The sequence below is a fragment of the Anabrus simplex genome, chromosome 11 (assembly GCF_040414725.1).
Source record: "Anabrus simplex isolate iqAnaSimp1 chromosome 11, ASM4041472v1, whole genome shotgun sequence".
Lineage (NCBI taxonomy): Eukaryota > Metazoa > Arthropoda > Insecta > Orthoptera > Tettigoniidae > Anabrus > Anabrus simplex.
Window position 1 is genome coordinate 54697974 of NC_090275.1, and position 15722 is coordinate 54713695.

Here is a 15722-nt window from a genome sequence, read left to right on the forward strand (position 1 = left end):
ACACTTGCAGTATAATGTATAGCTAGGAATAGACCGGTAGCAATTTGAATTATTAAACACAAGCCAAGAAGGGATTCGAAGCTTCATCAAGCGGAAATGTCAGAAGAAGCGGGTAAGTCTAATAAGGCGTTGTTGAGATACTCGTATAGGTTTCGCCATTAGAATTTTTGTCGCAAAGGTCCTTGGAAGATGTTTGTGATTTTTACAATTACGATTAGAGTGAGAAATACATAATTTACTAGTATTAAGTTAATCAAGTGATTAGGTTTATTGTAGAGTTTAATTAAATGAGGAGTGGCCTCTATATTCGAAGTATTAGTTGTCATATCAATAGATATGAGATCCATATTTTTGGTAAATATATTTAAAAAATATGGATCTATGAGAGAGGCGCAGATCAGAGTAATTGATAGTAAAATAATTACGAGATTATTTAAGGAGGCGTAAAATAATTCACTGGATGCTAGGCTAGCAATGTAAATGAAGAGCACCACTATTCCCCGTAAGAAGGCCAAGAATAAAATATAGGAAAATCAAAAGGAGGATGATATTGTTCCTACGGTTATGGACGTGATACATGTACGTACAATAATAATTAGCGTTATAGCAAGGGGGTGATTGGCTTGAGCGAAGACTAAACTGTTTAGTAGAATCAAGTTAAGGATTCTTCAACTTATAATTCAGAGGGTAGTGTAGTGTAAAATATTAATTTTGGGGATTAATGAGAAGAGGATTCTTTCCTTTGAGTTTTAGAAGAGATATCTTAATATTTGTTTGCAAGACCAGTGTTTATATTACACTACTAAAACAATGGTATGCTCCCAAGATAAGAGTCTCTGGGGTCCCTGACAGTCACATCTCATGACACGCAGGGGAATCCTAGGGGCTGTGTGGGGAAACAAAATGATCATTCTCTCAACCACTTCCATAAGATAAACAGGAAGAATTCCAAAACCTGGAAGAATTTGGGAGAACTTGAACATTCTAGGGCGCTGATGGTTAGGGAAACTCTGTTATGACGACAAACGAAAAGGAACGTAAAAGGAAGGTATCTGAATTAATGCAAACTACACTACAGTCAGGGGCTGCCTGGCCGAGGCGGTAAAGGCGTGCTCGGTTCGTCCGGAAGGACGTGGGTTCGAATCCCCGTCAGGAAGTCGTAAAATTTAAGAACCGAGATCTCCACTTCCGGAGGTGCATATGGCCTTGAGGTTCACTCAGCCTACACCAAAAATGAGTACCAGGTTAATTCCTGGGGGCAAAGGCGGCCGGGCGTAGAGCTAACCACTCTACCCCATCACGTGCCGAGGTTAACAATGGTGGAAGCCTTTACCTTCCACTCCTCAAAGGGCCTTCATGGCCTGTACGGAGGTGAAAATATTAAAAAAAAATACACTACAGTCAATGGGACTGAACGAAATAAACTTCGCATTCATCCTAAATAAATATAAATTTACGAAACCACCATTAAATTCTAACAACTTCACCAAACAGTGTAATAATAGTAAACTCTCGATTATTCGTGTACAGGTTACTCGTGCACACTAAAAACATATTTTAAAAAGCATACAAATAAATAAATAAATAAATAAATAAATAAATAAAATGGCCTGTAAATTATTTCTTGCATTTGAACTATGCTTTCTTTAAGTAAAGCTATTAAGAAATGTAGCGTTTATGACAGCAATAAATCCTGCAACGCATGTCAATAGTGTTCTGTATCCATTGTAATCGGTCTAACGTCTCTCTGAAACAAAACGTCAAGAAACCCATGCAGGTTACTTACTAATTTCTGGTCTCCTGTTTCACGTCAAGTGCTTCCTGACGCTGCAAGTAAACATATTTCATCCAGAGAGCGCTATCCTGAAACACATTTAAACAGACATATGGAATATTATTATATTTAATAGCATTGAATCACAAGTAAGAAAAAATCATTGATATATTTTAAGACAAACGCCAAGGAAATTTTTTACCCTTTTCTATTTTAAATGTGATTATTAAGCTGGCTTCCTCTCTATTTGAAGACGTTCAGCTGAAATGATCTAGATTACATCATCCAATTCCCCTTGCTTCACTACTAACAATGTACAGTTCCTCTAACTTACGAACAACCTTCCACATCCTATAATCAAACGCTTTCCCGCTTACATCCTGTTAATTGTTCCAGGTTATGTGTGCACTAATCATTTAAAAAATAGTCAACTAAATCATTTATGTTTAAGAAGTCAAAATAGTACTTGTTAAAAAAAGAAAACTATTAGTAAATGATATTTTTAAAAATCACAAGAGGAAGCTATTGGCAGAATATAAAACTTCTTCGTAAATCTTTCTTTCCCATTTTTCAGCAGAAAATGTCTTCCTTCTTGCACTGTCATTTCCAGAACTCTAACTCTTTACTTCATCGGTTTCCCTTTAAAAGCTTTTTGAGATTTCACAGGTCATAGTCCTCACCAAATCCATAAGCATTAATAAGCAAACTCTTTCTTAGTTGTAGTTTAAATGGGGAAATAAATTTACGAAGTTTTATGATTATGATAACTGTTTATTCTAAGCTGTAGATATTCATATGGTTTTCAAATTGCACAGCCGATAGTTAAATAATACAAACAATTTTCCAGTTAGAACTTTACTGCTGTAACACATACCGATTCCTTGCTGTAAAAGCTCAGGGGCAGATCAGGAAATTAATTTCATTGCATAAATATAAACAATCATACATACATACGAGAAAAGATCATGCGTATCTTCTAAGACAAATTCTAAGGAAAAGTACCCTTTTCTTTGGAGAACCTTCGACTCCCACTCACCCGCAAAGGAAACGACGAATGGGAGCTCAAACCCTTTCTCGTCAGCCAGGATCCATGGCCAGGTCCGCAGGCTTCCTTCCCGGTGTTGTTCAGACTGCCAAGTCTGGTGGAAGTGAAGTGTTAGTTTGATGTGTTTTTGGATAATTTAATTAATGTTGTGAAAATTAGGTAACACTACAATAAACCATTTCCATTTATTTCAGTTGCATTAAAGAGAAATCGACTTCAAAAGAAATGGTTCGGTATTATTGTATCTGTCACTTCATCTATCGTAGCGTTAATTAAGAACGTATGAGAAAAGTAGTTAATTAGAGAATTTAAACAACAACGGAAAGAAATGTATGCTAACGGAAGAAAAATAGTCAACTCTTTAAAATATTTTTGTAAATTCCTTAAAACGTGTCTCAGGAAATCGAAATGTTTAAAACAACGGCACGGAGAAAAAAAAAAAAAAAGACTATGTGTTTGCGAGAGAATTGCATAGAATCACATATATTGTATGTACGTCCAACCCTTGTCCCTTGTCGGGTATGAAGTCAGATGAATCTTCGTAGCGAGTTTTTATGACCGGATGCCCTTCCTGACGTCAACTCCATCAGAGGAGTTAATGAGATGAAATGAATGACGTGAGGAAGGGAGAGGGTGAAATCCGGTGCCGGCACATAGCCTACTCCTGTCGAATAGCACTAAGGGATCCGATCAAAGCTTTATGTCTCCGTCCAACGGACGAATCACCATCTACAGCGTAATATGTCCTCACTCCATAGGAGCACTGCGCAGAGGTTTGGAATTTCATTTAATTGAATCGAATCGAGACTTCTGACACGCAATATTATGATCAGAAATTCTACACCACCACCTCTCCTACCCTGCCACCCAACATTCTGATGGTGAAATTGTTTCGACCAACGGGAATCGAACCGGCTAACCACGGTGTCAGACCATACCATACAGACCATCCAGGGATTTTTTAAAAACACATTTCCAAAGAAAAAGTAACTTGTTTTCCGGGTTGCTTTCTCTTCTTTGTCTAAAAGCTCAAATGAAACATTTCAATATCTTATATGAAGAATACAGAAACATAGTTTGTGTTTTATTAAGGAGATGCTCTATATCTAATAAATGTGGCAAATTCACCGGGCATCCGGTACGATATTTGCCGGCAATTGCAGGCTCGTCTTCATGCATCTGTAAAAAAACAAAGGCACAGAACGCTGTTCAGAAACTTCATTAAAAACACACACATGCATGTGGCCATATTAGTGGCTGTAAAGAGGTACAATGAAATCCCAGGACGGGTTTGGCTCGCCAGGTGCAGGTGTTTTGATTTGACGCCAGTAGCCGACCTGCGCGTCGTAATGAGGATGAAATGATGATGAAGACAACACATACACTCAGCCCCCGTGCCAGGGAAATTAACCAATGATGGTTAAAATTCCCGACCCTGCCGGGAATCGAACCCGGAACCCCTGTGACCAAAGGCCAGCACGCTAACCATTTAGCCATGGAGCCGGACTGTAAAGAGGTCATACTATAAGAAAACATCAACATGGAGTTCTAGATTAAGAATATATCCCAGTTGAACGCGGAATACAAGTTCCATTAGAAACATGATTTAACTCAGAACAACCACCATACCTCACTGCATGGCATGTAATGGTTATAGTAGCACTTCTCGTCAAATGTTCTCTCTTGTGATTAGTATAGTTATACAGTTAGGTTTAGGTGTTTCTTTTGCCGTGCGGTTTGGAGCGCGCAGCTGTGAGCTTGCGTCCTGGCAGCAGTCAACAGTCCTGAAGATGGCTTTCCGTGGTTTCCCATTTTCACACCAGGCAAATGCTAGGGCTGTACCTTAGTTAAGGCCACGGCTGCTTCCTTCCCACTCCTAGGCCATTCCTATACCATCGTCGCCATAAGACCTATCTGTGTCGGTGCGACGTAAATCAAATTTAAAAAAGACTAACAACATCCCATTTGGAAACTACTTTAGAAGGAACTTAATTGGAAAATCTTCTCTGTACCTCCCTTCTCCCTATCATAGCTGTTCTTGATTCTCTTTATCTTTTCTTTCCAATTTTTCATCTTATCTTACACCAGTTTCAGTTGTGTCTGCATAGCTTTCATTATTAGTTAATAAACTGAGGATGAAGCTCTTTCAAAATGGCGATGGACTGCGGTTGGGGCACTGTACTGGCGCACACATTAGTTTTCTGTACACAGTAGTAAGAGAGCACTGCACATAGCTTCCTCTGGTGTAGATGTGGCACACTGCAGCATGCAGTAGGGGGCTTCTAGAAGGGTTGTAGTTGCAAATCCCACTCCGCTTGCACACAGGGCATCCTGGCAGCCGTACTATCAACAGTGCTGGGCAACAGGGATCCTGAACAGGTCGCCACCATGGCCAAGCAGGCTGGAGAGGTGAGTACAATCAACTGAAACTATTACGTTCTATAGTTCTCTCAATTTCCTTGTTAACGACCGCCAACTGAAACGTTGTTTCCTCTGCTGTGATCAAGAGCAGGTGACGTTTGACCAATAGCATGCTTGCTTTGTCAGTGGCAGTCTACGTGGAGTACTTCAAAAGCGTGCCCGTCCTGAAGCCGGCTCGCTTGTCAGGTCTCCAGTGTTGCACAGCTGCACGCAGTTCTGTCCAGTCTCACTGCTCGCACCGTCATCTGTTACTCCAACCTACAGCGTTCGGTGGAGATTTGACCACGCTGTGTCTCCAGGTGGGGAAATCGTGGCACTGCGGACAAGGAATGTAAACACAGCCGGCCTGCTAGGTTTCAAAACCGTGCCGGTCGTTAACGAGAAAATTGCAAGAACTATAAGTCAAGGAGTTTAGAAGAAAAGGCACCCATTTAAGTCTGTTTCAATGCGACGTCCTCCGTACAGTGGTGCTAGACATAAAGTCTCAAAATTGAACAAAACTTCCCTTATGCTATTAATATTAACATTTAATACTTGAATTTAAAGGGTCAAACCTGTACTATACTCATGAAAATTAATTCTGATAACTAAAAATTCTCACCAAATAACTAAAAAAGGAGGTGCAAAAATTGAAGAGAAAAAATGTTTGTACAAATATGACCTTCTTCATTATTTGCGATGCGATGGTGGAGGATAAACTAGATGAAAACTAATGCGATTTCAGAGGGGCTGTCATAACCAGATTTTCAGAATGTGAATAACTGGAAAATACTACGAGAGGAATAAGCAGTAATGTTTATGTTTCGCAGAAAGAGAGAAGGCACATGACAGTGTACGAAGGGAAAATATGTTAATTGTACTGAGGGATTATGGAATCAAAGTAAGGCCTAAGCCTTTATGTTTATAAGAGGGCCACAGTGAGAATTAGGTCCGGTTCAAATTATTCACCGGAGTTACACAAGGCTATAATATTTCACCCTTGTTACTTATAATATACAAGGGTCATTTACAAAACTACCAGAGAGGAATTCAGTTGGATGGAATTGTAGTTAGCAGTTTAGCCTATGCGAACGAATTGGCTTTACTATCAAACTGTGCAGGAAGCCAGCAATCTAATATCTTGGACCTTGAAACGAGTATAGGCCTATATGAAAATTATTATTTCAAAGACTAAACTGATGTCAGCTAAGAAGGAATCTAAAAGGATTGAATGGGTGGTGGTGGCGATTATTGTTTTAAGCTCCGAAAATCGTAAACGTAGTTAGTGGGACGTAAAGCCAATAATATTATTATTGTTTTAAGAAGAAGTACAACTGGGCAACCAACCTCTATCAACACTAATCAGAGAGGAAAGAGAAAGAGGTCCAATCCTTTGAAAAATTAAGGTATCTGTAAAAGAATGGGAACAGCCAAAAAGGGCGTGAAAATGACTGCATAGGCCTCGACAAGAGTTGACCAAGGGATGTCTGATAGGAAAGATGCAAGTCAGGAGCCCGGCACAAGCAGGTGAGGTGTGAAACCCTGTAGAATTCTACGACGGCCGTGCGAGAGATTTTAACTAAATTCTTCACTTGGAATCTGGGGAATAAGTGCTACACTTTGTACATTGATTTAACAGTCCATGCCGCGATATCCTGACTCCGTGATAACACCAGCAGCACAGGGAAGCTTAATTACTCAGTACAGCTAATTGATCCATGAACTCTGTAAAAAATTAAAAAATGTAAATAGTCTCCATGAACTTTATTTAAATACATAACAGAATGAAACACATTAAACTGTATAATATATAGCGTTTATATTTTGTTTCAAAACATAGATATTGGTCCTTTTTCTTCTAACCTATCAAAATTCTTCAGAAAGAGAAGAGAAATTATTATAAGAAAAATTGTACTTATACAGAAAGTTATGAATAAGTTACAAATAGATTTAACTTTATTAGTATTTTGCTTCAGGACAAATCAGAGTTTAACAAGGATGATTTAAAAACATGGGCAAACTAGTCAATCCAAACCAAGTCCTCTTGATTCTCTGAAAGAGCGCGATGTCCTTTGACCAGAATGGTCAAAACTCAAAGCATTGTCTCTCCATCACCTAATGTACCCCTCTATCGGATCAGGAGGATTAGGATTCAACTTCCGAGAGAGCACATCTTATAAATGTATTCTTGTTAATAAATGTTCTGAGAGAGCTCTACTTTAAACCTAGTCCTAACTTAAGGACAAGTCTTACATTACCTCAGGGCATTAAAAGGGGACTTTCGTTATCTCTTATGTATGTGAGTGAAGCATAATAAGATATATTGCTGGAGCTGGAGATGATACATCATAGGTATAAAGGAGCGAGACAGCTGTGAGGGCAAATTAATTTGCTTAAAAAATAGTTTTTCAATATTTTTCCTATTTTCTCCATCTCTTCTTAGGGTGCTATGTAATTTATTCATTAAGGCTATAATCAGGGGAACAGGAGAGGAATTATCCACCTCTCAATACAAAACTAAATGAAATGACTAAAAATTACATCATTTCATCACTTTCTGGGACAAGATGCTTTGAAAACGAAATGACGTAATAATGATATTTGAAAAAAATAATCTCTATTTAAATTATCGCCATGTCATTTCGTTTTGTATTGAAAGATGGATAATTCCTATCCTATTCACGCGAATATAGTGTCAATGCGGATCGACTATGAAGTTTCTTACATACGATTAAGGCTATCATGTTATGATACAGTAATTCCTATCCGATAATGAGTATAGAAGGTTGTGCACAATAAATTGCAAGTCACAGATTTGGCTTATAAATTAGTTTCATACTATTTTAACTTTATTTGTTTTTAGTTCATCAATATCGTAGTGAATCTGCTGGATGCTCTCAAGACTTCCTTCAGTCATCGTTACATGGAATCCCGCTCCATCGGCAAGAAGGACTCGGTATCTGAAGCAGCTGTGGCTGGTCTTTCTCTACTCAAGGTACAGTGTAAACCAATAACAATCTTAGTATTACATAGGATATGTTAGTAGTTATAAATGCATATCTTATTGAAATCATATTACAGTGTGTTTCTGTAAGGCATACGCTAGAAATGAGATGAATGGGTAGTGCAGAATAAACTGACAGATGGAAGGAGAATTTAGTTCACGAAGGGAAAAACTATTTGTAAGGAAAGAGTTCCAAGAACCTGAATATAACTGGCAAGTCTTCTCTGATGGAAGTGGCCTTTTTCAGTAAGACAATGCATACCTTCATACTGTTCACGCTGTTGGACATGATATAAATTTCGCAATTCAGAGCTGTCTCTGTGGATCCGTGGTAGAGTGTCGGCCTCCGAGTCCCAAGATAGCGGGTTCAAACCCGGTAAAGGTAGTCGGATTTTTGAAGGGCGGAAAAAAAGTCCATTCGACACTCCATGTCGTACGATGTCGGCATGTAAAAGATTTCTGGTGATACATTTGGTATTTACCCGACAAAATTAATTAAATCTCAGCCATAGACGCCCAAGAGAGATCCGGTTTACGCTGTCTGACATCTAGCGGACCTAGAGTAAAACGGGACGTCGAAAATGACGAGCAGACAGCCAGATGGCGTCAAATCGAAATGTCTGCACACGGTAGCTGAGGCCATACGATTATTATTATTATTATTGTTATTATTATTATTATAATGCTTCAACTGGTCAGTTTATATGGGATTTGATCTAGTTTTTTTTTTGCTAGGGGCTTTACGTCGCACCGACACAGAGAGGTCTTATGGCGACGATGGGATCGGAAAGTCCTAGGAGTTGGAAGGAAGCGGCCGTGGCCTTAATTAAGGTACAGCCCCAGCATTTGCCTGGTGTGAAAATGGGAAACCACGGAAAACCATTTTCAGGGCTGCCGATAGTGGGATTCGAACCTACTATCTCCCGGATGCAAGCTCACAGCCGCGCGCCTCTACGCGCACGGCCAACTCGCCCGGTGGATTTGATCTCAAACACGTCTTAAGTATGTACTTGAAAAGGGAAACAAATGTACAAACCAGACTTCTTTCATCACTTTCTGGGATACAATGCGTTAAAAAGGAAATGACGTAATAATGCTCCACGATATTTGGAAAATAATCCCTATTTGAATTATCGTCCATTTTGGTATACAACTTTGGAGTGCGAATAATATACTGACGCCTCCAAATAATTCACAAACTTCTTGACTTGTACAATTATTCCGATTTCCTTATGCATATTTGAAATTTTCTATCACTGTCTTATTAGTTTCTGAAACAAACGTAATGGTCTCTGCAGTGGCTGCAGTCAGGTTTAACCACACAGTCAGAAGTCTCTTGCCAGCATCCTTAAGAATCAACTATTTTGCTTACTTTGTCGTTCATCACAAAAGGGAAAACATATTTGTATTACATACCAGTAAGCTGTTAACTGAATTAAAATAATCATAATAATGACATGCACACCAATATACTCGTAAACGCTGGCTTGACCATGATATATATATATATTTGTAAAGTCATTTGCCAAGTGATGTTCTGCAACAGACTGCTGGGGCACACTGACATGATCAAGTCAAATATAAGTATTTCCTCTTTTTTCCCTCATAGAGCTCTTCATACACAACCAGGCAATATCTGTGAATTGTGATCGAAATTCCGTGTGGTCTGTTATGGAGCACCAATCTTGTGGTGAGAATTAATATCCAGGATCCTTTATTGGAAGTCGTCTTCTTGGTTCCTCAATCCAAAGATGGGTGGACAGCGATTCTTCTTCTACACTCTTCCATTTCTTCCGTTAGTTGTTTCATTCCAACAAAGAATTTTGCATTCACACCATTTACAATTTGGTTAATGAACAGCAATTTCGTTCTGCCTATTAATCTTGTGACATAAATAAGTCTTATAGATGGGGTCATCTGAAAATTTGCGTCACGAAATTAGCGGTACAAAATGTGTGAAGCGATGTTACCTAGCAACCGTGCAGGTTGTGATGTAAAGTACTGATGGATGGCCATCGTCTCATCACACTCTAGATAACTGATTATTTCGTTCGTGGTAGTTTTATATCCCGTGAGTCAGTTTCCCCCTTTCAGTGCACTGAATCCTGCACTTATCGATTACAAATTTCATACACATGTCTCTCGAAAATGATCAATTTGAAAGATATATTTATGAGCATTTTATTTTTCTACAGGGGAATTTTACACTATTTATTTCTCTCCAAAATGTCAACCATGCCAGCAATGTTCTTGTACAACTGTCGTATAAACCTATGGAGTCTTGGTTGTAGGCGGCTCCACATCGTTTCCATAAATAAATCAGCCCTCATGGATAACGGGTTTATTTACACCACATACAGTTTTAGTACACCTTTGCATGTGAGATAGGTTACACTGATTACACCAAAGAGACGTGATGCTCATGCTGACTCGACGCCGCCGCATGACGCTAGTTTAGGAAGCTATACCCTGATGCAATGTTGCATTGTACACAAGGGTGCGTTCTGCATGTGGGGCGAGTTCATTCTTCCCGATGCCGCCACAAACCCATCTGTTTGTTTCAATAGCTCTTTCTAGAAGACTTCTCTTTGCTCTAACTTTGGTAAGTACATCCTAATTAGTCATTTTCTTTCCATATAGTCCCTCCAACATCACAGCCCGAATGCTTCTAATCTTCTTCTTCAATTCTTGTCAACAGTCCCTGTTTCAGAGCTGTAAGGACACTCCAGCTGTAACTTCTTATAAACTGAATCTTCACTTATTTGGACAGAAGTTTAATCATTATAATGGCCTTTTCCTTGTTGAATGCGACCTTAGCATGGGCAATTCTGCTTTTTATATCGGTGCTTCGTTCATCTGCAGTAATTTTGCGCCTTAGATATGTAAACATTTCCACTTCTTTTAGAATTACTTAGTAGTTAACTATGCGAAAATGAAAGTTTTTGTTTCCAGAGAAGCGTGTTAATGCGTTACGGCTGTGGAGCCAAAGACTGCATTATGAGAATGGGTTTCTATGGTTTCACCATTTTCACTTCCAGGCAAATGCCGGGATAGTTCCTATTCATAGGCCACAACCGATTTCTTCCGCCTCCTTACCCAATTTCATTCACTATCATTCATTTCATCTTTACTACATCTTCAATTGAGGATGGCGTCAGGAAGGGCATCTGGCCGTAAAAGTATCAAAATACATTCATCTCACCTCATCCCGACTCCGTATCAAGAAACGGGACTACGGGGTAGACATACATATTCCAGGGACACTATTAAAATACATTATATTCCTGTGAATGACCTTAATCTTAAAATATAATATGCCTGTTGTATATACAATTATGTTGTTCTTATCAGGGTTACGTGAGGACACTCAAGACTAGTGACGACAACTGCATGCAGAGGTATCTTTGTGAGGCCAACAGGGAGTGTTCCACAGACACTCAAGGCGCCATCTTCTGCCAGCTCGGAACGTAAGTACCAATCATGACTTATTGAAAACATCCCTCCAGTGAGAACATGACTTCAGATGTTTTCAAAGTGAAATATAGGTGGAAGAAATGCATTGTGTTGTGTAGTACCCAGTCTGATAATGGCATCAACAGGAGGGGATTTTTCCTTACATGAATTAATAGATTAGATTGCAATCGTCTTTAAATTCTTCAGAAGGTGGGCCAATGGGTTTTAAACCAGCTACAGCGCGGAGTATTACTGATGGTACCAGCTTCAACTCTTCAGTTTATTGACTGTTTAAGATGTGACATGTAGGCCTGCATACATCTTCAACATAGACTGATCAGCCTATCAGTGTCCAATCTGGAACCCTCTGTGAATGGTCTATGCGCCTCCTCAATACTCTATTTCCAACTAACTCTGTGGCTTTTTCACATCTCTCACCTTTATATCATTAAAAATTATCACCCTCCGTCTCAGAGACCATCTATCCTCTTCTATTGCCTCATATGGACGGAAGCCGGCTCATACGGAGAGCTTCATCCATCGAGTTCCTTCTTAACTTAGCCTTCCTCTCATCATTCCGAATACCCTCCTGACAAGGGCGCCCATACCCGCGGGCAAGGTGGGGCCGCGGCCCCCCTCTAGCTCTCAGGGAAGGGAAAAAATCTAGTGTAGTCACGTCTTTTCCTTTCAAGAAAAATGACTTAAAAGTCAGTATTACGTAAAAGCGGTAGTACCGTCCCCCACCAACAGGCAGGGGATAACGTGGGTTATTCTACCGCAGAATAGAAATCGCCATTTATCTTCCATAATATTAAAATTACAAAGTACTCTCAGGTTTGAGCCCCCCTCTAGAAACTCTCATATGGGCGCCCATGCCTCCTGACATTGTTCTCCCCTGCTTGTACCATCAAACATTCTTGTCATTTTTATGTCTGTTACTTCCAACTTACATTATTAAGAGACCAGTAATCCACCCAGATTTCCATTCACGTTCAGAGAAATCGATTGGAAATTTTACATTGGAACCATAGGCGCCAACTTTTGATCTTGAGCACTGGGGCAATGATGAATATATCAAACACTTTTACAGGAGCAAAAACACGATTGCGTCCCCGTACCACTATATGGAGTCGGCGCCTATGTTTGGAACTAATCGATGTTGGTGTCCTGAATTTCATTCTGAACCTTATGCAATCCTATTTAAGGTACAGGCTTACACAAGTAAAAAGGTAATTGTTTAAAAAATTGCATTACTTTCTTTTATTTATCAAAACAGCACTTACTTTAAAAATATGCGTGCTGTATAGAGTTATAGAAAATGAGTTCTAACATGGAAATAAATCGTTTCCGGACTCACGGCCATATAACATAATTTCTTCTTCTGTGTGTGAGGAATTTATTCTGGAAGTTTGTCGTACGTTATTGTAACATTCTGTATATAACACAACAATACTTACTTTATGCAGTAGCTCACTGCTTGACAGAAGTGAGATTAAAATAACTGAAAACTACTTGAGCTCTTGGGCAGATATGCCAGCATGATGTTTCCATACACAGATATCTACGATCTGCTGAAATTAAAAACTTCCAAAGGTTTCTTTGTACGTTCGGTGGAACGCTGTGACAGTTACTGAGGTGTGCCTTTTTGTTGCAGATATGCCACTAGTTTTGTGCTAGAACGCTCCAGTTACGGACCAACAACATTCGAGTCCTTCTACGAGGCTGGCAGACGAGGTCGCAGCGGTGAAGATTGTCGCCAACTGTTCCTGTCCTGTAACGAGGTGTAGGACTGCTAACCTAGATGTTAATATGCTGCCGCCCCGTCCCCATACGATAACTATACTGCCCTAAGTATCGAAATATCGTAGACACAGAAATTGTACAGTGAGAGACGTTCCATTTTGCCAGAAGACTTCTAGTGACATCAGATTTCTTTTCCTCGTATTTTCTTAGTAAATGAAAACTTCATGAACCAACAGCAATTTCATGCCTGGCAATATGAAGGAAACCTGGCATGTTCCACGCCTAATTTCTTCATTAGAACTCTATAATGTCAAGAAGCTCATCAATGCAAGACAGAATAGCTAGTTTTTTCTAGACTAAACTTCCCATCTAAGTATTAATGCACTGTTATGTCCAAGACTGGAGTTTGTTTCGAGACAGCTCCAACCACGTGTATCATATTTTGCACTGGAATCACATGTTTGCTCGCATTAATGCACTCGAAACCAGAGACAGAAGTGTTGAGTGTACCCACGGACGGATGGACGGACAGACAGACGGACTGCTTATTTATTTATATAACTTATTTTATTTATACTTGCTGACCTCTTCCAGCGTGTATGATGCCACTGGAACCGGATAGAAGTACGATATTTACATTGAAATCCACCCCCGAATCTTTCCTTCTCTTTGTATGTTGGCTTCGAATCTTAGCATACAGTTCTGGCCAAAGAGCATGTTGCCTGTCACTCTCTTTTTTTACTTTCTTCCGCTAAGAACTTCAAGACTTCACTATAAAGCGGTAAACAGTTAGTGTTAGAGTAGAGAATTATAAAAAAAATATTATTTAGTTTTAGGGGAAGGTTTTGATACTGGGTTGACGGATAATTTAATAAAAAAGGAATGGTTTTATTAAGTAGGTTGAAACTAAATCGGGATCAAACAAAATTTCAGTATACAGTAACAGAAAAAAAGCTTAAATGCTCTTTAATATAAGTTAACTTACACTGCCAATGATCTGAGAATTACTCAAGTTGTTAAACAAAATTAGAGAAAAATGTTGAAAATCCTGAATTTCAAGGGTGTCTCTTGCAACATAAATTTTACCTATTCAGCAAAATAATCGCAAACTGCGTAACAGTACATCAAACACTACATCCTTAAAAACTTACAGATATCTGAGATTCGCTTTTAACAGTATTGTATGTATTTACTGAGCAGCAGTCGCTAAAACATTATCTGTTTATTTTTGTTTATTTATTTATGTATTTATTTTTGTTTATTTATGTATTTATTTTATTCATTCAGTTATATATTTTTATTTGTATTTTTAACACAGTACATAGGAGAAGACATTTGTACTGGGGCTTAATGAATTTAATTTTAATTGATTTATCATTACAAAACACCAAATAGTTAAAATTTCCTCATAATAAACCACAAAGTAGGTATTTGCAAACATACAATATTGAAACTCTTCCTTGCAGTTAGATTCTACATATACCTGAAATTCAATACCCACTGTAAAGTGATTACCTGTCCAGAAAAAGATATTTGATCTCTCCAGTAACCGAAAATTTTGATGTTTAACTTAGACGAAATCAATTCAATGCAATAACAATTATGAGATTCCATTTACTATACGAATTACGAAAACATTTGCTTGAAATGTTGTTGAATTTATGCTAAGGGAGAACTTTAAAAAAGTTTAGGACCCAAATATCAAATGCATTACAAATTTGCAATTTATAGTCGACTTTTCTCCCTCTGATATTGAATACAGATATAGTTGACTTAAATCTTAAAGTTACTTGATCTTAATTCTTAATTTCTTGGCATTAAAGACTATTAAAATATTATCAACAAACTGTATGTATTACACAAATATGTGACAATTGAACTGTAATGTGGTCCCACAATTGGTCATAATCATGGAGTGCTCCCCCCGATGTGTTAGGAAGTTATCCTCTCAGGTATCCAAGCAGGTGCTGCAGCCTGTTGGAGAGGTGAGTCAGTAATGACTCAGCTATTAGTTTGTAGGACATTATTTCTCCCAACGTTGGTAATTCTTTTCTAAGATGACGGGCATATTATACTTGACTGACACCTACGTATACTTCAGCATTTCAGAAAAGACTACTATTGTTATGCTCGGTTGTTGCTATTTTTTTGTTGTCATTTTTAGTGAGTAATATTTTTTAATTGTATAAATGTTGTTATAAGCTGAGGGATGTAGTAATGTTTAGATACATACATATTTTAAAATCTTCTCGTTACTGTTATTTATTCAGAGGAATTTCAGATTTTAAAGTTAGTTACAGGTT

At 38.5% G+C, this 15722-nt stretch overlaps 1 protein-coding gene across 1 annotated transcript in view; it reads left to right on the forward strand.

The window, feature by feature from the left end:
- LOC136883584 (uncharacterized) overlaps window positions 1–15113 on the forward strand; it is a 49471-nt gene extending 34358 nt beyond the window's left edge. Inside the window, exons 5-8 of the mRNA XM_067155980.2 lie at window positions 5145–5228; window positions 8083–8214; window positions 11575–11690; window positions 13331–15113. Coding sequence (XP_067012081.1) covers window positions 5145–5228; window positions 8083–8214; window positions 11575–11690; window positions 13331–13463 — 465 coding nt within the window. The 3' untranslated portion in view covers window positions 13464–15113. The remainder of the gene's footprint in view (window positions 1–5144; window positions 5229–8082; window positions 8215–11574; window positions 11691–13330) is intronic.
- Window positions 15114–15722: the final 609 nt, after the last annotated feature.